The 23,870-nt window shown below is 41.5% G+C and overlaps 1 protein-coding gene across 2 annotated transcripts in view; it reads right to left on the reverse strand.

Moving 5' to 3' along the window:
* The window catches only part of LOC122563897, a 79,112-nt gene that overhangs the window by 10,623 nt on the left and 44,619 nt on the right, over window positions 1–23,870 (reverse strand). The window contains exons 13-19 of one of the 2 annotated variants that reach the window (XM_043718113.1): window positions 22,295–22,460; window positions 20,039–20,200; window positions 10,736–10,899; window positions 7,658–7,839; window positions 6,152–6,209; window positions 5,651–5,803; window positions 2,143–2,343 (exon numbers count right to left, since the gene is read on the reverse strand). In XM_043718113.1, coding sequence (XP_043574048.1) covers window positions 2,143–2,343; window positions 5,651–5,803; window positions 6,152–6,209; window positions 7,658–7,839; window positions 10,736–10,899; window positions 20,039–20,200; window positions 22,295–22,460 — 1,086 coding nt within the window. Of the gene's footprint in view, window positions 1–2,142; window positions 2,344–5,650; window positions 5,804–6,151; window positions 6,210–7,657; window positions 7,840–10,735; window positions 10,900–20,038; window positions 20,201–22,294; window positions 22,461–23,870 lie in introns of those variants that run through there. The other variant, XM_043718114.1, reaches the window with a different exon arrangement.

Consider the following 23,870-nt stretch of genomic DNA (forward strand, 5'->3'; position numbering starts at 1 on the left):
GACTCCGGTCTATCACCCTCACCTTGACCTCCTTCCACCTATCGCATTTCCAACGCCCCTCCCCCAAGTCCATCCTCCCTACCTTTTATTTTAGCCTGCTGGACACACTTTCCTCATTCCTGAAGAAGGGCTCATGCCTGAAACGTCGATTCTCCTGCTCCTTGGATGCTGCCTTACCTGCTGCGTTTTTCCAGCAACACATTTTCAGCTCTGATCTCCAGCATCTGCAGTCCTCACTTTCTCCTTTCAACTCTTTGCCTTCTGTCAGACAGCCAATCCTCAATCCATGCCAATAGCTCACCTCGAACACCATGGGCCTTCACCTTACTCAGCAGCCTCCCGTGAGGCACCTTATCAAAGGCCTTTTGAAACTCTAGATAGATAACATCCACTGGGTTACCCTAGTCTAACCTACTTGTTACCTCTTCAAAGAATTGTAACAGGTTTGTCAGGCATGACTTCCCCTTACTAAATCCATCCTGACTTGTTCTAATCTGACCCTGCACTTCCAAGAATTTAGAAATGTCATCCTTAAGGATGGATTCTAGAATTTTACCAACAACTGAGGTTAGGCTAATTGGCCTATAACTTTCCACCTTTTGTCTTGATCGTGTCTTGAAAAGGGGGTTATAACAGCAATTTTCCAATCATCTGGGACTTTCCCTGATCCAGTGACTCTTGAAAGGTTACAACCAACGCCTCCACTATTTCCTCAGCCACTTCCCTCAGAACTCTCGGGTATAGGGTGCCAGGAGATTTATCAATTTTTAGACCTTTTAGCTTTTCTAGCACTTTTTCTTTTATAATGGTTGCCATACTCAACTCTGCCCTCTAACTCTCCTTAATTGTTGGGATATTACTCCTATCTTCCACTGTGAAGACTGACGCAAAGTACTTATTAAGTTCTTCAGCTATTTCCTTATCTCCCAGCACTAGCCTTCCTGCATCAATTTGGAGTGGCCCAATGTCTACTTTTGCCTCTGATTTGTTTCTTATGTATTGAAAGTAACTTTTACTATCATTTCTAATATTACTTGCTAGCACCCTTCCCTCTTTCCCTACGTTCCACTCAATTTTGATGGTTTATATTGCCCATACTGGGCTTTGCTTGTAAATATTGAATTGGCTGCACAGGTGATTACAGTTAATAGTTAGTAGTTTATAAAAAGAAATTAGTGAATGTGATTTTGGTGGTGGCAAATTCACTCAGTTGTGTGTGAAAGCATTTTTTGGGTGTAGGAAAAAAAGAATAAACAAATAAATAAAGCAGACTAACTCCCCTCCAATTCCACTTTGATTTAGTCACTTCTCTCGCTCCCTACCTCACCCTCAAGTTTTGATGGTTTGCACTGCCCTTAAGGGGTTTTGCACATAAATACCTAATTGGCAACACAGGTGTTTTACTGATGGTAGTTAGTGTTCAAAAAGGAAAACAAAAAAGAAGTCATGTTGATTTTGGTGGGGGACAGTCACTCAGTTATGCAAGAGCATTTCAGGGTATAAAAGGAATAAAGAAAAATAAAGCATATCCAGATCCAGCTCTTGTGGTGCAGTGATAGTCTCCTACCTCTGAGCCAGGAGGTGAAGTCCAGGGGTGTGTTATAACATCTCTGAACAGGTTGATTTGAAATTACTTTAAGAAATAAAGCAGACTCAGGGATCTGTCTGTGGAACTTTTGGTCACTAGCATTTATACGCCACAATGGTCACTCTATTTTGGTGTTCAACAATAAATGAAATTCCTTTCCAATTGGGCTTACCAAGTTATTACAACCAGATTATACATAGTAAAGGACAATGCCAACATCACAATGATTGTAGCACAAAGACATTAGTAACATGGAATTCAATGTTGTAGAATTCAATGTTTCTCCACATCAGATTTGAAACTTTATTGCTGGAACAGCACAGCAGGTCAGGCAGCATCTAGGGAACAGAAGATTCGACGTTTCGGGCACATGCCCTTCTTCAGGAATGAAGAAGGGCATGTGCCCGAAACGTCGAATCTTCTGTTCCCTAGATGCTGCCTGACCTGCTGTGCTGTTCCAGCAATAAAGTTTCAACTTTGATCTCCAGCGTCTGCAGACCTCACTTTCTCCTGCTCCACATCAGATGTCAAGCACAGTACATGATTATACTAACCACAAGTGTGTAGAATGTCTCTGCCATTGCTTCTTCATAAAACTGCTCCTCACGTTTGTATTCAGGATGATTGCTTCCGGATTTCTGGATTCTCCGATCCAGATTCTGCAGAACAAGCTGTACCATGTTTTTGCCCTTGTTGTTCAATTGGACTTTTAGAAATTTACTTATTTTATCTATTGTGAGAAGGTCATTAATAACCTGAAGTAGATTCAATGAAAACAGATCAATCAGGCAACAAATATACAGTGACTTGGCAATACAGTTTCAACAAGCAAAACTAATGTCATCTACAAAATATCTTGCAAGAACTGTAACAAATGCTACATTGGACAAACAGGCATAAAACTAGCCACCAGGATACATGAACATGAACTAGCCACAAAATGACATGGCCCACTCTCACTAGCATCCTTACATATGGATCAGGAAGGACACCACTTTGACTGGGACAACACATCCATCCTAGGACAAGCCAAACCGAGACACACACGAGAATTCCAGAAGCATGGCATTCCAACTGGAACTCTACCAACAAACACATTGACTTGGATCCCATTTACCACCAGCTAAGAAAAAGAACAGGAAATGACATCAACAGAGGAAATTATGTCACCACAGGAAATGACATCACAAACCAAGGAAACTCAAACATATAAACAGAAAGCAGCTACACCACCAGTGCTTCATTCAGAGGCTCACTGAAGATATTACCTAGTATGGTGATGAAACGTCTGAGAATGAGCCTTCCAGCTCAGTGAGCAAACCTACATCCAGAACCTCAACCTGAGCTAAACATTTTCTCAAAACTTGTTAATACAGTTTCAAATATTAAACCACTAATCAATGAGCATTAAAGGACTTAAATTTTTTTATTCATTCACAGAATGTACGGCATCACTAGCTGGGCAGGATTTATTGCCAATTCCTAGTTGCCCCGAGAAGATGCCAGTAAGCTGCCTTCTTGAATTGCTGCAGTCTGTTTGGTGTAAATATACCCACAATGCTGTTAGGGAGGGAATTCCAGGATTCTGACCCAATGACACTGAAGGAATGGTGATATATTTCCAAGTCTATATGGTGAGTGGCTGGAGGGGAACTTGAGGTGCATAACCATCTCAACCATACAAGCAAAACCTGAGTGTTCCAGGATAGTTTAGGTGGTCAGGATGGAACTGTAGGCCTTCACTACTGCAACAGACACCAGATATCTGCAGTGGGTTGATGGTTTTTTTTTTCTCTCTACTATCTTTTTCGATTGAGTTCCAAACTCTAATGTTTGCTCAATTCTCCGTTAATCTTTCTCACAATCACTTCAAATCTATGCCACGTAGTCATCAAGATCTCTGCTGAGGTAAATAGATCCTTCCCATCCACTCTGTCCAGGCTTCTCACGATTTTTCAACTCAGTCACATTTCCCCTTTGCCTCCTGGACATGTCTTTATGTCCTTCACAATTTCTCACTATATAAAGTGTTTGTTGAAAAGAGCAACAAAAGTGTGAAGTAGTTGATCTGTTCACTCCAACAATGACAATTAAGGATTAATTAGTAAGAGAATTTGTTTTTGAGCAGTGGGGAAGGGATGACTTTTCCTAATGTTTAATAATTTAAGTAACTTCTGGAGCATATGATGGCATTTTAAAATTAAAAATGAGAAGCCCTGAGCAAAAGCTAGCAAAAAATTGACCCTATTAAATAATTCAGTCGGAGCAGCTATGAAAATGCTTGCCATCAGAGTCTGTGAGCTCAAAATGCATCTGTAATTGTTATTATGTGTTTTGATGAAGTAGTGTAACAATTAAGGATATAATTACCTCAATAATACTAAAAACAGCAAAATCAAAATATATAACATTCTACATATTTTTTAAATAAAAAGTTAGCATTTATATACATCTTAAATCTTTGACAATGTCTTAAAATAGTTCAAACTCAATGAATTAACCTTTGAACAGCAGTGAGAAATGCAAATAAATGAGGCAGATTTATAAGATCCCACAACTAGCAGTGAGGCAAACCTATTTTGGATAGTGTTGGTTGAAAGAAGGATATTGGCTAGACAATATTTTGGGCAGATTGTCAGTCCTTGCTGAGACAAGGAATGCAAGTGTTGAACAATACAAACTTTTCAATTTTTTGAACAAGGTGCCAACACCAACCAATCCTGGATTAGCTTAATTATGGCAGTATATAGTGCAAAATACAATTTACAAAACTACACTACAATCCCATAAGAAATAGAAACAGGATTAGGCCGTTTGGCTCCTCAAGTCTATTCCACCATTCAATAGGATCATGGCTAATCCGACATTCCCAGCATTCACTTTCCAGCATTTTCCCCAGAATCCTTGATTTCCCCTGATCAAGAATCTATCTCAGCCTTGAATATATACAAGGACTCTGCCCCACCCCTCAGCACTCTTGACAAGGAGTTCCAAACCTTCTGAGAGAAGAAATGCCTCCTCAAATTGGTGCCCCTCACTCTGAGACAATGACTTTTCATCATATACTGTCCCATGAAGAGAAACATTCTTTCAGCACTTGCCTTGTCAAGCCCCTTAAGAGTCCTATATACTTCAATGAGATCACCTCTCATTATTCTCGATTCCAGTGAGTAGATTCCCCACTGGTTTAGCCTTTGCTCATAAGAACTCTCTCCATTCCACGATCATGCCAGTGAACCTTTTCTGAACTGCCTCAAATGAAATGGTATCTTTCCTCAAATAAGGGGACCAAAGTTCCTCACAGTACTCCAGATGTGTTCTCGCCAGAACTTTCGGCAATTGAAGTAAGACGTCCCTACGCTCATACTCCATATTTTGATGAAGTTCAATAAAGAGTGCCTTTTTTGTACCAGAGTAATTTTTTTTCTTTCCCACAACAGTCATTTTTAGGTAAGACTACCAACTTATTATCAAAATATTAGGCAATTTGAATTGTGACCTCATATTAACTAGAATCAGGGCTGTGACCTCCCCACTATACAAATTTATAGCTGATATAGAGGAGGAACCTTCAACATAACTGTTTGAATTTAAATCTATATCTAAGGTGAAAGAAGAGCACTTAAGGGTTTTCTCCTGCCACAACTAGTATTCTTCCAACAGTGGGAGGTGTGCCCGCATCATACTGCTGAGGCTACTAACTCAGAAGTGGGGATCCTTCTTGTTTGGGAACCACAGGCCAACATAGGGCTTACCAGCAGCAAGGGCTGCACAGCGTGCCTCCATCCTGGCCACCTGGCCATCACATCTGCTCTGCCACTTGCCAGGCTTGTCTTCGCTTGCCTCATTATCTCATGCTTCATTATTGGGGACTGGCTATGCCGTGCTGTGGGTGCACTTGGAAATGGTACATCGTCCCACATGAGGCCAGTAAGCTCAGTCTCTGGCAGTTCGCTGTCTGATGATTATAACATCTGGTTACAGCTTTCCAGTCTGACTTTTTAGCTAGTGGGAGGGGCTACAGCCTTGTAATAAAATTCCAGCCAATGTTTCCAAACTCACCGGTAAGTCACAACGCTCATCATCAAAATAATGTCCGTCCCACACCTCTATTGCAATGCTGCTGTATTCTTTTGTAAGTGTCAATTTCTTTTTATTCAGACATTTTCCCATGACATATTGTAAAGGATGTAAAAGTAAATCATTCAGAAATTCCTAAGCAGAGAAAACAAATCAAAAATACACAGTTGAAAAGGCCTTCAGGAAACAGGAGTGATTTATTAATGTCAGTTAAATTTAAATCTGCCTTTGAACTATTTCAGAATGGATACAGTCAAAAGTTACATAATGTGGCATCATGTCTAAGACTGGCAAAAAAAAATCAAGCTATGTAAAGGATTATACACGTGGAAAATTAATTGGGGTGGGGGCAACAATATGTTGTTGAAAAAAATCATATTGTAATTGTTTAAAGGAATGGTCACAGTAGTGGTAGAAATTATAGAGTACAAACTGTCCACATCCTGCCTTTATAAAAAGTTTCAAAGCTTTCCGAATACTCACAGAATCTGGAGCACCTTGAAAAAGTGGTGCATTATGGAGCCCAGTTTTCACGTATGGACTACGCAGAGGAAGAGAGAGAAAAAAAAACAGTATAGTTTAGTTGGGCTGGTACATTGCTACACCAGAGGCAGGAGATACAAGTCCTTAGCTCCACTTTCATGCCTTATCCCAATAGCCCTTAATTCACTTAATGATTAAAAATACTTAATGACCCAGCCTCAATGGCCCTCCACGGTAAAGAATTCTTCAGAATAACCTCTCTCTAAAAGAAATAAATTCATCCTCAACACTGTTTTAAATGGGTGACCCCTTACTCTGAGATGATGCCCTCTGATCTTAGACTCTCCCACATGGAGAAACAACCACTCCGCATCTACCCTAGTAAGGATCCTAAGATTCTTAGATGTTTTAATGAGATCTCCTCTAATTCTTCTAAACTTCAATTAGTGTAAGCCCAACAAACTTAACATCTCCTCATAAGACAATCTCTGCATACCCAGAATGAATATAGTGGACTGGCTAAAATGCCAGTATATCTTTTCTTAGAAATGGGGACCAAAACTGTTCATAGTATTGTAGGTGTAGTCTGACTACTGCCTTGTATAGATTCAGCAAGACATTACTGTGATACTCTATTCCTTTTGTAATAAACGCCAATAGCCCATTTGCCTTCTCCATTACCTGCTGAACTTGGATGCTACCTTTTTGTGATCCATGCACTAGGACCGCAAATCTCATGTGCTGCAGTATTCTGCAGTCTTTCCCAATTTAAATAATATTCAGCTCGCTTATTCTTCCTGCCAAAGTGCATAACCTCATGTTTTCCCACATTACATTTCATATACAGAGTTGTTGACCACTCACCTAATCTATCTATATCCCTACGTAGGTTCAATTTGTCATCCTCATTACTTGCCTTCCCAACTATTTTGTAACATCTGCAAACCTGGCAATAGTATTTACTTCTATCATCCAAATCACTAATATACATTGTAAACGTGGTCTTAGGTCTAATGCCAGTCCAGGTTCCTGCTCCCGATTGCTATTCAGGAAGCCTAACTAGGAGATGCAAGAATGTGAATACCATATAAAAGAATATCAGACTAAGTTTTGAAGCCCTCAATTTTCAAACAGCCTTCTAATATTCACTTGTGAACAATACACTTGGATAAGGTAAAGGTTACTGGCCAAGTATAGAAGTTACATCAGGAAGATGTAAAATACTTGAGAAAACTGGATAAAATATAAATGAAGCAAATGCTGGAATACGTTCAAGGATTTCCTCTAATATTTAAAATAGTAAACATATACTTGCAATTCTTAGTATTGCTACTTTGTAACACTGAGCAATTGTACCAAAGATGATAGCATCACTCTATTATGCATAAAAGCATAAGTTTATGCCTTGAAAGCTGTAAACCACCACATTTACAGACCCTTTAAAATTTCAGAGGTATGCATCAGAATGGAAGACAAATAGTTAAAAAAAAATCAATGTGCAGTTACCCACAAAAAAGGGGAATTGCTGACCACCCCAACTGTAACAGTGCATCCAGTTTTGGCTCCTCTCCTGTGTGTGATGTGACTTTGCCTGGATGCTGACCATTAGGATCAGGTTTGTAGATAACATTGATACCAAATACGTGGACAAATAGCACACTGTGGGGATCCCAGCATGGATGTAACACCTAAGGAATAAAAGGTTTAAAAAGTTGTTACCTAGTGCAATTTTTACAAAGATACTTCTTGTTCGGCTCTGCTTCTGGCATGGATCTTGGTGAATAGGTGTGTGGATAGGACAACAGTATGATTCCAATTTGCTACGTTTTTGTTTGTCAGGTCATTTATTTTATGCACCAGAAAATCAGCAGCACCATATTTAGGCACACTGACTTTCATACTTGGTACTCAAACCCATGCTCCTCTTGAGGAAGTCTCAGTTCCAGAAGTGTATGTATCCTTTCAAAATTTAAATTGTAACATCCTTATGACAAGTCTTTACTGGTTAACAACCATATTAAACATCAACATTAATGAACGCTTGCAACAGTCCTACAATCTTTCCTCGTCTACACTATATACAAAATTTTAATAGGGAACTGAAAACTGTCACAAATTACTTTTGAAGAATACTTTTGTTGCAGAATAAGAAAAGTGTTCTTGTGGTCTTGGGCACAGCCATTGTAATGTTTCTGGATAGGATACTTTCTATAGTAAATCTATAAAAATTGGTGAGAGTCATTGTGGACATGTCGAATGTCCTTAGCCTTCTGAGGAAGTAAAGGCATTGGTGAGCTTTACTGACTATAGCGTTAACCTTGGATGGACCAGGATAGGCCATTGGTGATATTTACTCTTAGGAACTTGAAGCTTTTAACCACCTCCAGCACCACTGCTTCAGAGAAGGGTGTGTCCTCCTCTCCACTTCCTGAAGTTAATGACCACCTCTTTTGTTTTGCTGTCAGTGAGGGAGAGATTGTTGTCTTTACATCAGGTTGGCAATGAAATGTCATCACACCAGTCTCCTAAATTACAGAAGGGTGTGGAAATCACCATTTTAAAATCACTAATTGAATCACTCAGTCATCTGTATTTTTTCATTGCCCACTGCATTTTTTGGACATTGTGCATGAAAATGTTCAGGCGTTTTTGATAACAGATATAACAAAGTGACACAAGAATAGTAGAAAAGATTTGCCATGTGACTGATTGCACAGAATGTTATTTAAAGATTTTTTAAAAATATATGTTGTACATTTAATAAAATATAAAATATAAAGTTCAATTCTGAGAACTGAGGACCTATCCAAAAACAGCAAAAAAGGATAATACTTTGAAGTGGCTGTACCGGTCTCAACTGGACCACCATTTAGAAAGAGTATATAAGGTAAGTCGGACCAACATCTATCATTTGCAAGTTTTACTGGTTTCCTCTTTTGGATGTGACCAACTGTCTGTTTGTGGCATTACCCCTCTACTGTTGATATCCTGATTGTGCCAACAGTGCCAACTGGGCACAGAACCCAAACCTCTTTGACCCTTTAAAGGGCTTCCTTCCTATCAGATGGCCACTAATTGGTTTCCTACCATTTAATTGAACATGCCGAGACAGCAGGAGCGAGAGCCAACGAATCCCTCAGTTTCTGTTCTTCTTCCCTCATTAAAATGTAAAATGCAACCCACTCTGAGAAAAGGTTTGAAAATCAGATTTACATGTGCTTTTGGACAGTCGTGAATCTCATAAATTAACTTGCTATTTTTCTATTTAAGAGTCACAGCAGTCCTAAAATAATTTAATGCTTTTGAAGCTTTTTTATAGAGGTTTATAACATCATGAGGGGTACAGATAGGGTGAATAGCCAAGGTCTTTTTCCTAGGGGAGGGAAGTCCAAACCTGTGGGGACATAGGTTTAAGGTGAGAAGGGAAAGATTTAAAAAGGACATGAGGGGCAACATTTTTATGCAAAGGGTGGTGCATAAATGGAACAAGCTGCCAGAGGAAGTGGCAGAGTCAGGTACAATTGCAACATTTAAAAGGCATCTGGATGGGTAGATGAATAAGAAGGGTTTAGAGGAAATGGGCCAAATGTTGGAAAATAGGACTAGATCAGTTTAGGATATCTGGTCAACATGAATGAGTTGGATTGAAAGGTCTGCTTCTGTGCTGTATAGCTCTATGACTCTTTTAATTTTTCTACAATTTGAAATAGTGACTACACTGGCAGCACGGTGGCTTATTGGTTAGCATTACTGCCTCACAGCACCAGTGACCCTGGTTCAATTCCACCCTCAGGCAACTGTCTGTGTTGAGTTTGCACATTCTCGTCATGTCTGCGTGGGTTTCTGCTGGTTGCTTCAGTTTCCTCCCGCAGTTCAAAGATGTGCAGGTCAGGTTGATTGGCACGCTAAACTGCCTTGTAGTGTTAAGAGATGGCAGGTTTGGTGTATTAGCCATGGGAAGTAAGGGGTCATGGGGGTAGGGTAGAGGGGGCCAAGTTTGGTTGGGATGCTGTTCGGAGGGTCAATGCAGACTTGATGGGCCAAATGGCCTTTTTCTGCACCGTAGAGATTCTATGACTTATAAAACACTGAAGTGCTCTGGAATATCCTGCAGTCATGAAAGGCAACATTTTTATGCAAAGGGTGGTGCATAAATGGAACAAGCTGCCAGAGGAAGTGGCAGAGTCAGGTACAATTGCAACATTTAAAAGGCATTTGGATGGGTAAATGAACAAGAAGGGTTTAGTGGGAAATGGGCCAAATGTTGGAAAATAGGACTAGGTCAGTTTATGATATCTGGTCAACATGAACAAGTTGGATTGAAAGTTCTGCTTCTGTGCTGTATAACTCTATGACTCTTTTATTTTTTCTACATTGAAACAGTGACCACACTGGCATCACAGTGGCTTATTGGTTAGCATTACTGCCTCACAGCACCAGGTACCCAAGTTCAATTCCACCCTCAGGCAACTGTCTGTGTTGAGTCTGCACATTCATATACAGGGTCTTTCTTTATTATGTAATAAATATACAAATACAAGTATTTTGAACCGTATTATTCTGTACACATCTCCTGCTCCCTACCCAAGTTGGGTCTTTCCAGCGAGGTGATCTCTGAAGACTGGCAAAATCATGCAGACGGGTCAAGAACTTTTCTTCACCGTCCCTGGATTCAGCTGTTCCAGGCACTCGCAAAGCATTGTCTCCTTTTAGAATTCTGGCAAAAGCATTCACATAAAGGCCATTTTCTGCACAAGAATAAAATGAAGTTTTAAAGAAAAACATTAATTTGGAAAGAAAAATAAATTGTGTAACAATAAAATTGTGATCCATTAATAAATTTTCATTAATGAAAAGAAATGTGTTGTGGCACTTACATCATAAATTCAGTTAGTTCAGTTGGCTGGATGGTTCATTTGTGATGCAAAATGACACCAAATCACACACTGGCTGAGGTTATCGTGAAGGTTATCACCTTCTCAACATGACCCCTCTCTTAAGGCATGGTGACCTTCAGGTTAAACCACCACGAGTCATCTCTCTTTAATGGGAGAGCAGCCCTATTGGTCCAGAAGGACTATGACCACTTTACCATTTACCATAAACTATGACAAAGCACCTAAACTTTTAAAAAATATGTTCTTGGAATGTGGGCTATACTGGGAAAGCAGAATTACAACCTATTCCTAGTGGTCCTGATGATATCAATAATCAACTACAATTTGTAGGGAGTCACATAGATGTCTGAGTGAGACTGGATACATGTTGGTAAGGTGTGTGTGATGGAGAGGGGACAAGAGAAGCTGGGAGTGAAGAAAGTGAGGCAGGTGCCCTGCTCTGAATGACATCAGGGAAGCAACTGGGATTTAATAATTCAGCAACTTGCAAAGTCATTTCTACTGCTGACACGAGATTACAAACTACCAGATTTATTGTAGAAAATTCACAACTTAATTTGAACTTGTAATCTGTAGGCTGCTAGACCATACAGAGTCATAGAGTCATAGAGATGTACAGCATGGAAACAGACCCTACGGTCCAACCCATCCATGCCGACCAGATATCCCAACACAATCTAGTCCCATCTGCCAACACTCAGCACATATTCCTCCAAACTATTCCTATTCATATACCCATCCAAACGCCTCTTAAATGTTGCAATTGTACCAGCCTCCACCACTTCCTTTGGCAACTCATTCCATACACGCACGACCCTCTGCGTGAATAAGTTACCCTCTTTTATATCTTTCCCCACTCACCCTAAACCTATGTCGTCTAGTTCTGGACTCCCCGACCCCAGGGAAAAGACTTTGTCTATTTATCCTATCCATGCCCCTCATGATTTTGTAAACCTGTATAAGGTCACCCCTCAGCCTCTGACACTCCAGGGAAAACAGCCCCAGCCTGTTCAGCCTCTCCCTTTAGCTCAAATCCTCCAACCCTGCCAACATCCATGTAAATCTTTTCTGAACCTTTCAAGTTTCACAATATCTTTCCAATAGGAAGGAGACTGGAATTGCACACGATATTCCAACAGTGGCCTAACCAATGTCCTGTGCAACCACTACATGATCTTCCAACTCTTGTACTCAATACTCTGAGCAATAAAGGAAAGCATACCAAAGGACTTCTTCATAGTGTCATAGAGTCATAGAGATGTACAGCATGGAAACAGACCCTTCGGTCCAACTCGCCAATGCCGACCACATATCCTAACCCAATCTAGTCCCACCTGCCAGCGCCTAGCCCATATCCCTCTAAACCCTTTCTATTCATATACCCATCCAAATGCTAATTAACTGTTGTAATTGTACCACTTTCTCTGGCAGCTCATTCCATACACGTATCACCCTCTGCGTGAAAAAGTTGTCCCTTAGGTCTCTTTTATATATTTCCTCTCTCACCCTAAACCTATGCCCTCGAGTTATGGCCTCCCTGACCACAGGGAAAAGACTTTGTCTATTTATCCTATCCATGCCTCACATAATTTTGTAAACCTCTAGAAGATCATCCTTCAGCCTCTGACGCTCGAGGGAAAACAGCCCCAGTCTGTTCAGCCTCTCCCTATAGCTCAAATCTTCCAAGGCTGGCAACATCCTTGTAAGTCTTTTCTGAACCCTTTCAAGTTTCACAACATCTTTCTGATAGGAAGGAGGCCAGAGGTGCACACAATATTCCAACAGTGGTCTAAACCAATGTCCTGTACAGCCACAACATGACCTCCCAACTCCTGTACTCAATACTCTGACCAATAAAGGAAAGCATACCAAACGCCTTCTTCACTATCCTATTTACCTGCGAATCCACTTTCAAGGAGCTATGAACCTGCAGTCCAAGGTCTCTTTGTTCAGCCACACTCCCTAGGGCCTTACTATTAAGTGTATAAGTCTGTTAAGATTTGCTTTCCCAAAATGCAGCACCTCGCATTTATCTGAATTAAATTCCATCTGCCACTTGTCAGCCCATTGGCCCATCTGGTCAAGATCCTATTGTAATCTGAGGTAACCTTCTTCGCTGTCCACTACACCTCAAATTTTGGTGTCATCTGCAAACTTACTAACTATACCTCTTATGCTCACATCCAAATCATTTATATAAATGACAAAAGGTAGCGACACTTGTGGCACTCCACTGGTCACAGGCCTCCAGTCTGAAAAACAACCCTCCACCACCACTCTCTGTCTTCTACCTTTGAGTCAGTTCTGTATCCAAATGGCTAGTTCTCCCTGTATTCCATGAGATCTAACCTTTCTCACCAGTCTCCCATGGGGAACCTTGTCGAATGCCTTACTGAAGTCCATATAGATCACATGTACCGCTCTGCCCTCATCAATCTTCTTTGTTACTTCCTCAAAAAACTCAACCAAGTTTGTGAGACATGATTTTGCCCGCACAAAGCCATGTTGACTATCGCTAATCAGTCCTTGCCTTTCCAAGTACACGTACATCTTGTCCCTCAGGATTCCCTCCAACAACTTGCCCACCACCGACGTCAGGCTCACTGTTCTATAGTTCCCTAAGCTGTAAACCACAGTATAGAAAGTACAAAACAGTACATCCAGCACAGTATAAAATTTCCAAATACACAAGATAATACAGACACTACAAATTCTCCTTTATGAATGAGGATCTTCAAAGAGAGGCAACTAATCATGCTGCAGTTTCAAAATTGGCCTGGCTTCTTTGCTGGCGAGTACAGTTTAAACAAGATAAATGCAAAGTCTTTCTGCAGTCTGGATAGCTTACCAATGAAAAAAAGGTTTTTCACAGAAATACAATTTAAACAATCTGGCACCTGCATATGCTCAATTTTCTTTGCCGTGCCATTGGTGGCTCTATCTTCAGTTGCACTGATTTAATCTTTGAATTCCTTTCTTAAATGATCTCCTTCCAAAATCTCTCCATTCCCACAATCGCTTTTTCTTTCTTTAAATCGATCTTTAAACCACCTCTCTAACCAAGCTTTTGTCACTGTCCAAATATTGCACCCTGTGGCTCATCATGAAACTTTGGTAAATGTGTTTTGGGACACAATACTATGTTGGAGATCTATATAAATACAAGTGGCTGTTGTTTCTATGTGAAATAGGTTTAGGGGATTGGGAAGCTTTTAAACAAGCAATAAAGGGTAGAACGTAAAATATGAGAGCAAGATAGCTAATAATATAAAATAAGATTGCATTTTTTTAAGATATCTTAAAAGTAAGAGAGAGGCAAGAGTGGCTCGGGTGGTGAGGGAGCGGCGGTGGAGGAAGCCCAGGACCTGCATGTCTTTGGCAGAGTGGGAGAGGGAGTTGAAATGTTGGGCCACGGGGCAGTGGGATTGATTGGTGCGGGTGTCCCAGGGATGTTCCCTGCCCTGCCACCATAGGAATTGCAAAGCGTGCGCCCACACCTCCTCCCTCACCTCCATCCAAGGCCCCAAAGGAGTCTTCCAAATCCATCAAAGTTTCACCTGCACATCTAGCAATGTCATTTAATGTATCCGTTGCACCCGATGCGGTCTCCTCTACATTGTGGAAACTGGACGCCTCCTCGCAGAGCACTTTAGGGAACATCTCTGGGACACCCGCACCAATCATCCCCACCGCCCCATGGCCCAATATTTCAACTCCCCCTCCCACTCTGCCGAGGGCATACTCTGCCCAGGAGGTCCTGGGCCTCCTCCACCGCTGTTCCCTCACCACCCGACACCTGGAGGAAGAACGCCTCATCTTCCGCCTCGGAACACTTCAACCCCAGGGCATCAATATGGACTTCACCAGTTTCCTCATTTCCCCTCCCCCCACCTTACCGCAGTTCCAACTTTCCAGCTCTGCACCATCCTCATGACTTGTCCTGCCTGCCAATCTCCTTCCCACCTATCCACTCCACTCTCCCCTCTGACCTATCACTTTCATCCCCACCCCCATTCACCTATTGTACTCTTTGCTACCTTCGCCCCAGCCCCACCCCATTTATCTCTCCACCTTGGATGCTCCTTGTCTCTATTCCTGATGAAGGCCTTTTGCCTGAAACGTCGATTTTCCTGCTCCTTGGGAACTGCCTGACCTGCTGTGCTTTTCCAGCACCACCCTAACACACCGTATGCCTTCTTAACAGCACTATCAACCTGGGTTCTATGTACATGGATTCCAAGATCCCTCCGCACATCCACACTACCAAGAATATTTCCATTGATCCAGTATTCTGCCTTCCTGTTATTCTTCCCAAAGTGAATCACCTCACATTTAGCTGCATTGAACTCCACCTGACACCTCTCAGCCCAATTCTGCAGTTTATCCAAGTCCCCCTGCAACCTGCTACATTCTTCTACACTGTCCAATACACCACACTACTAAATCACCCTCAATCCCAGTCTCTGCATTTTCTCCAAAAGCCTACCATGTGGAATCTTATCAAAGACTTTACTGAAGTCCATGTACACCACATCAATGGCCCTACCCTCATCTACATGCTTGGTCACTTTCTCAAAAAGCTCAATGAGGTTTGTGAGACACGACCTGCCCTTGACAAAACCATGTTGACTATCTGAAATGAATTTGTTGCTTGCTAGATGATTATAAATCTTATCTGTCATAATCCTTTCCAAAACTTTTCCTACAACAGACGTAAGACTCACTGATCTATAATTATTTGGATCATCTCTACTGCCTTTTTTGAACAAGGGCACATTTTTTGAACATTTGCAATCCTCCAGTCCTCTGGTACCAAACTTGTAGACAATCACGACTCAAATATCAAAGCCAAAGGCTCCGCCATCTCCTTCCTAGCTTCCCAGAGAATCCTCAGATAAATCCCATCCAGCCCAGAGGACTTGTCTACTTTCACTCTTTCTAGAATTGATAACACCTCTTCCTTACTAACCTCAATCCTTTCTAGTCTAATATCACATATCTCATTCTCCTCTACGATATTCTCCTTTACCTGCATGAAAACCAATGAGAAATATTCATTTAGCACCTCTCCGATCTCCACAGGGCCCACATACAACTTCTCACTTCTATCTTTGACTGGCCCTATTCCTACCCTAGCCATCCTTTTATTCCTCACATACCTATAGAAAGCTTTCGGGTTCTCCTTTATTCTACCTGCTAAATACTGCTCATGTCCTCTCTTTGCTCTTCATAACTCTCTCTTTAAATCCTTCCCAACTAATCTGTAACTCTCCATTGCCTCATCTGAAATGTTTTGTCTCATTGTTGCATATCCCTCCTTCTTCTGCTTAACAAGAAATACAATTTCAGTCGTAAACCACAGTTCCCTTACCTTATCACTTCCTCCCTGCCTGACAGGGACATACCTATCAAGGACACGCAATGTCAAGGACACGCAATTGGTGGGCGGCACGGTGGCAGGTGGGCGGCACGGTGGCACAGTGGTTAGCACTGCTGCCTCACAGCGCTAGAGACCCGGGTTCAATTCCCGCCTCAGGCGACTCTCTGTGTGGAGTTTGCACATTCTCCCCTTGTCTGCGTGGGTTTCCTTCGGGTGCTCCGGTTTCCTCCCACAATCCAAAAATGTGCAGGTCAGGTGAATTGACCATGCTAAATTTGCGCAGTGTTAGGTGAAGGGGTAAATGTATGGGTCTGGGTGTATACACTTCGGCTGGGCGGTGTGGACTTGTTGGGCCGAAGGGCCTGTTTCGACACTGTAAGTAATCTAATCTAATCTAATCTAATCTGTTCTTTAAACCAGCTCCGCATTTCGGTTGTCCCCATCCCCTGCATTTTGCTACCCCATTCTATGCATCCTAAGTCTTGCCTAATTGCATTATAATTGCCCTTGCCCCCATCGATAACTCTTGCCCTGTGGCATGTACCTATCCCTTTCCATTGCTAAACTAAATGTAACTGCATTATGGTCACTCTCTCCAAAGTGCTCACCTACCACTAAATCAAACACCTAACCTGGTTCATTACCAAGCACCAGATCCAGTGTGGCCTACCCTCTTGTCGGCCCTTCAACATACTGTGTCAAGAAACCCTCCTGCACACATTGGATAAAAACTGATCCATCCGACATACTAGAGTTATCGCATTTCCAGTCAACGTTGGGGAAGTCCCCCATAATGACTACCCTGCCAATTTTCATTTTGCCAATCCTCTCCTCCACCTTCCTGAAACTCTGCGGAGGCCTATAAAAACTCCCAGCAGTATGACATCTCCTCTCCTGTTTCTAACCTCAACTTTCAGCAACTGTTATATTATCCTTGACTAACAAGGCCACACCTCCCCCTCTTTTACCGCCTTGCTTGTTCTTAATGAAAGATCTAAACCCTGGAACCTGCAACATCCATTCCTCACCCTGCTCTATCCAAGTCTCCGAAATGGCCACAACATTGAAGTCCCAGGTATCTATCCGTGCAGCAAGCTGCCCTACCTTATTTTGGATACCTCTGGCGTTGAAGTAGACACACTTCAAACCAGCTTGCTGTCTGCCAACACATTCCTGTGACTGTGAAATCCTGTCCAGGCCCTCCCTTCTCTCATCCTCCTGTGCACTGGAACCACACCTCAGGTTCTAATCCCTCTGCTGAGCTGGTTTAAATTCACCCGAATAGCATCAGCAAATTTCCCACCCAGGATATTAGTACCCTTCTGGTTCAAGTAAGACTGTCCTGTTTGTAGAGGTCCTTCCACAGAATGAACCCCAATTATCCAAGTACGTGAAACCCTCCCTCCTGCACCATTCCTGCAGTCACATGTTCAGCTGATATCGTTCCCTATTCCTTGCCTCGCTATCACGTGGCACAGGTAACAAATCAGAGATAACAACTCTATTTGTTTTAGCTCTCAGCTTCCACCCTAGCTCCCTGAAATTCTGCCTTACATCCTTATCCCTCTTTCTACCAATATTATTGGTACCTACATGGACCACGACTTGGGGGCTGGTCACCCTCTCCCTTCAGGAGCCCAAAGACATGATCCTAAACATCACGGACTCTGGCACCTGAGAGGCAACACACCAACTGTGAGTCTTGTTCATTCCCAACAAACCTTTTATCTGACCCTCTAACTATTGAGTCCCCAATGACTAACACTCTCCTCCTTTCCCTCCTTCCCTTCTGTGCAACAGGGACAGGCTCTGTGTCTCTGGTTGGCAAAATATTCGTCAAAATCCTTTTGAAATACTTAGTGCAACATATCAACAAGAATTTACTACCAAAACATTGATATGGTTTTTGCAGTTAGACAGCTGCAGGAAAAATTCCAAGAACAGAAGATAGCCCTCAGTGTTTATTGATATGACCAAGACTTTGACGCATCAGCTGTTAGGATGCTTGGACAGTAATGCAGATATCAGTTGCCTGGAAAATTCATATCAATAGTTGGACAATTCAATCAAAGCAGACTCATACATGCCCTAGATAATAGTGAGTCTTCTAACTATTCACAATCACTAATGGTGTTCCACAGGATTGTTGCTAATGGTAACCCTTTTCCGCATGTTTTACTCTACTATGCTGTCCAATGCTTTCCATGATGATAAACCTGGTATCAAAATCAGATATTGCATGGATGGAAGGTTGCTCGATTTGTGAAGGCTCCAAGCAAAGACCAAGGTATCCAAGGCCATACTTTGCGGTTTTCTGTTTGCCAATCATGGTGCACTAGCTGCCAGTTCATAGCTGGACATGCAATTCAACATGGACTTGTTCAACCAACAACTTCAGCCTTACCAACAGCACAAAAAAAAATGGAATAATATAACAGCCTCTTCCAGGAAAGTCCCATTTTGAGTCCAGCATTTCAGTATATATGCAGAACCTGTCGGCAGCAAAGAAGTTCATTTATCTCAGCAGCACACCCTCTTGAGCTATCTACTGATGATAAGACACGTAAGAATTACCAAAGCAAGTATAGTTTAATGCAGACTTTGAACTTCAGACTGGGAATCAAGAGGAGGAGAACTGGTTATCATCTTGAAAGTCCATAGAACACTAGTCTTGCCCATATTTCTTTATGCACGTGCAACTTGAATGGAATACCAGTGTTATGTCAAGAAGCTCAACCACTTTCATTTGAGCTGCTTTTGAAAGCTTCAAAATATCAGATGGCAAGATAAAATATTAGATGCTGAGGTGATCACCTGAACTGGCATTCCAAGCAGCCACAACTTATTGAGATCGTCACATGTGAATTGGGCTGGTCATATGACTAGAATGCCTGGTATTTGTTTACCAAAGCAAATCTTCTATGGGGAGCTGGAGTCTGAGGTGCGCTACCACAATGGTCAAAGGAAGTGCTACAAGGACACACTGAAAAATTCACTTGGGGATTTTTATATCTGCCCTAAGCCCTGGAAAGAAGTTCACTTAAATCACTATTCCAGGCAAAATCTGATAGCAAAAGCAGCGCAGCATTCTTCAAGTTCAAACACATGTCAGAAGTGGAGAGAAAACACAAGGAGAGAAAATCCTGAGGCAGTAAATCGTCCAAAGCTCAGTCATCTGTGGTATCCTACCCACTTGCGGCAGAACCTCTGAATACAGATCAGTCTCAGCAATCATCTACATACAAACTGGAACCTAACCAAATACCACATTTGATTAATGTGGTTGCCTTCTCCTCAAAAAGCGAACAATAAAAATTAAACAAAAGATTAAATTACACTTACCAACTATGAGCCAATCTTTGATTAAAAGATATGTTGCCCACACATGTGGAATTCATCATGTAACCCCATTGCACCTGCTATCGTGCTTTGTTTAACACTTCACAACTTGGAAAAACCAACCGCAGCCAACCCATCTGAGTTCTGAGCTCCTACTTTTTCATTTGAGGAATCAAACGTTTAAATTAAAAATAAGACAAGAATCCTTTTTTTTGTCAAATTCATATCACATTTGTGATGTGAGAGTGAAGTATTGAATAATGCACAGACCTTTCAAGCCATAGACTTGGGAAATTCGTAGATGGATTCCAGTTCGTGGGCGGTATCGAACCATATGGACTAAACTAAGGTGTGCTGGTGATTGCTGATGTAAAAGGTGTTTCCTGCTGTCTAATCTTTCCTTGTACCAGGCCATCCACTGTTCAGGGGGAACTATAATAACAGCAAAGATTTTACAGGAGAATAAACATTGCATTCAAACAAATATAGACAGCCAGGTTAAGTTTTAAAACAATCTTGATCACCATGGTAATGATAAAAGACATTTTGCTATTTTACTATACAACAGAATGCACCAGAACAGTTAGTCAAATGGATGTAATGGAGTCCAGAGTCTGATATGGTGTGTGAAGCCATCGCGGACGTAGCAAGCATAATATTTATGAAGCATCATTAACGTATTGGAAATAAGAAAATCAAAAGAGAAGCAAAAAAAGTTTCAGGTATGGAGAGAGACCACAATATTTAAAATTCTGATCCTTTCTCATAGCTATGTCCGTAATATAAACCATCACACCCAATCTTCGCAACTACCCAATCCCAGTTATAATCTAATTTCCTCTGGATTTGGGGTCATACATGATCATAAATTAATTTTTAATTTGGAATTTTGAATTAATGGCATGTGGGTTTGTTCTGTGTATGAGACAGTGAGAGAGGATTTAGTGATTAGCTTGTCAGTATTTCTTGAGCCATGACTTTTTAAATCAATAATGAAAAATGAGTTACCAACGAGTATAATTTTTAGAATGTATCTTTTCAAATACATTATGGTGCGGAGTATATTGTATTGTGCTTCTTTTATATTTGGTGATGTACTTCAGTTGGCAATACCAGCTAGAAATGCACAGAGCTGTATATGTATGGCACAGTATTTCAATTTACACATTTTCTTCCCAAAAACCTAACTGGCTTGAACAATGGTTCCTTTGAGAACCTATGGTTCACTTAAAATCATTTTACTTAAAATCATGATTTTTAGGAATGCAGGCACAACTTGAAGTAAGACTTACTGTACAGCTACTATATGCTCACCATGATTCTGCTGATGATCACCATATAGATTCACACTTGAACAACTGTCACTATAAGGAAGTATCAGGTGTCAGTACAGAGGAACCTCAATTATCCAAATGTAATTATCCAAATATCGGATTATCCGAAGGGGATCTCAAGATCACGATAGAAGCATTACATCAAAGAGCTGTTTCAACCCTGATCGCGTCTTTTGTTTACAGGTAGAATGATTAAAAATGACCTCGGCTCACTGAAATGCTGCTGAGAACAGTCCTTGACAGTCCAGCTACCGTCGCTAAATGACTGACATCACTCCCTCTCTTCCCCTCTCCCCCTCCCTCCCCCCACCCCCGCCACACTTTCCCTGGGGTTCTACACAGGTGTGTACCTTAAACCCCCCCTTCCCCAGATAATTTCTCCAACATTGTCCTGTACACGGCAGAGGTAGAACCTGTCAAAAAGTCCTGTGTGTGCGTCACTGGAGACTTACCCCACAAAGGCAGCAGCAGTCTTGTTGGTGTCCAGTCCAGCTGCCCCGGAGGGAGCGGGCGGGGTGCAAACGGGGGTCGGACGATGAGTAGGGATGGATAGAAGTGCAGAGTTGGGGGAACGGGATCGGGGCTGCAGGGTTGGGGATGGGCGCGGGCAGACGGGGGAAGCGGTGTTGGTCAGCGTTGGGGAGGGGTGGGAGCGGACAGGGTTGAGGGTGGCAGCAGTGTGGGAATGGATAGGGTGGGGTTGGGGTGAGTGGGGGGCAGCATAGGAGCGGATGCGGTTGGGAGTGGGTTGGGAGGGGGGTCTCGTGCGCAGTGTGCCTTTGCCTCATCTCCTGAATGGGGAGTGGACTTCACAGAAAACTCTGAGACCCAGAGGAAATCAATTAAACGAATAATCAATTATCTGAACAAAATAGTGCCCACCCATCTCATTTGGATAATGGAGGTTCCTCTGTATTTGTAAATTACATCTCAGTAAGAAGTAAATGCATGAGAGAGGGAACAAGAGAAGGAGAAGCAGAGAGAGAAACAAATGCTCGCTGAAACGAAGAATGTATCTATTATGTTGGTATCAGGAGGATGGTGTATCAGTGTATCTAGAAGTGTATTTTTTTATTCTTTAGCTTTATCTTTCAACTCCCAAAGACCTTGGTTTTTGCTTGATAACATCACAGTCAAACAAGATCAACTAATCCAGCATCAAATAGGCATATATCTTAAAGCAAGTCCTTACTGTTCATTTGTTCTTTGGTCATTAACTGTGCTGTTGCATTGCCCACAGAGTTTGGGAACTCCTTGTCTTGCTGGAAGGATAAAATTATCTCCAGATCTGATTTGCTTGGTTTTGCATCCTCAGTAAAGTAAAATCCACTTAGATAGTCTGGAGGAGGCACAGGATCCTGACCAAAGCAAAACAAAAAGGCCATTTTGGAGGATTTCATTGTATTTATTTTTAATTCTGATTCAGAAGTATTGGATGGAAAGGGTAAGTAAAATATTACTTGCAAAAGGAAATTAACCACACCATACAAATGTCTATTTTAATTTTGCCTTCTCACTCACATGCAGACAGCTTCAGCTGATAGAACAGGACAACTAAGCTCGCTCAATGGCAAAGTGGGTAAAAGTAACTTACTATTACTTGTAAAAATGTTAGATTAGAATGACCAAAATAATTAAAGATTGGCTTTATGTCCAAGCATAATTTAGCTGCATTACCACGTTGTGGGACTTGTACAATTACCCACCCATTTTGAAACCCAAAGAGTTTTTCTCATGGACATGAAGCTAGTGCAGTCAAGACAGAATCAGTCATGTTTAAATTCAGTGGCATCACCTTTTCCACTATTGTCATCATTGCAACAACAGATGGGATACAAGCAAAGCTTCGTGACAAAAAATGCTTCTCAAAGTTTAAATGTCCATGAGCAGTGCAAGGGTTGACTGATGCACAGACAAGCACGGAGAATTTGAAATATTCAAACTCTGGTTATAAATGTGGCCTGTTTGTTGCAGCCAATCACCTTAACTTTATGAATTTTTTTAACTAGTTTCTCTGACATCTTGATGATCTCTCTCATTGTTTACTGGGGCTCTGGAAATCTTTAAGAGAAGCATTTCACTGCATACGACTTCAGATTAGGGCTATTGAGGCACAATGGTAGTGCATCAGGATCTGAAGGCTTGGGTTCAATTTTCACCTACTCCAGAGGTCTGCTGCACATGTCTGAATAGATTGATTAAAAATATGTACAACTTGAATGCGCTTCCTGGCACCTCTACCACTAAACTTCCTCCTGAGGAAGTCCTCTATTTTCCAAAGAATTGGCAAGTTTCTTTGATTCTAAGGATCTTTCTACTCGAGAAGGTAATTGTATTTAAACAGATTCAATTGCATCAATTTGTTAAATTTGTTCTCCATTTTCTGTCATATCACCAATTGCCCCAATTGTGCTACAAATATGTTTGTATTGTATTTGAATGCTTCCTAGCAATATTTTTTAGTGCTATTGACATTTGTACAGTTATCTGCAAATTTAACTTCTGTCAAAACTAGAAGTCTATCCATTCATAAATGCCAGCACAAATTGGGCATTTCCAAATTAAATTCCTTCAATCTCAACAGACAATAGACAATAAGTGCAGGAGTAGAAAATTCTGCCCTTCGAGCCTGCACCACCATTCAATATGATCATGGCTGATCATCCTTAATCAGTATCCTGTTCCTGCCTTATCTCCATAACCCTTGATTCCACAATCCTTGAGAGCTCTATCCAACTCTTTCGTAAATGAATCCAGAGACTGAGCCT

The sequence above is a fragment of the Chiloscyllium plagiosum genome, chromosome 28 (assembly GCF_004010195.1).
Source record: "Chiloscyllium plagiosum isolate BGI_BamShark_2017 chromosome 28, ASM401019v2, whole genome shotgun sequence".
Classification (NCBI taxonomy): domain Eukaryota; kingdom Metazoa; phylum Chordata; class Chondrichthyes; order Orectolobiformes; family Hemiscylliidae; genus Chiloscyllium; species Chiloscyllium plagiosum.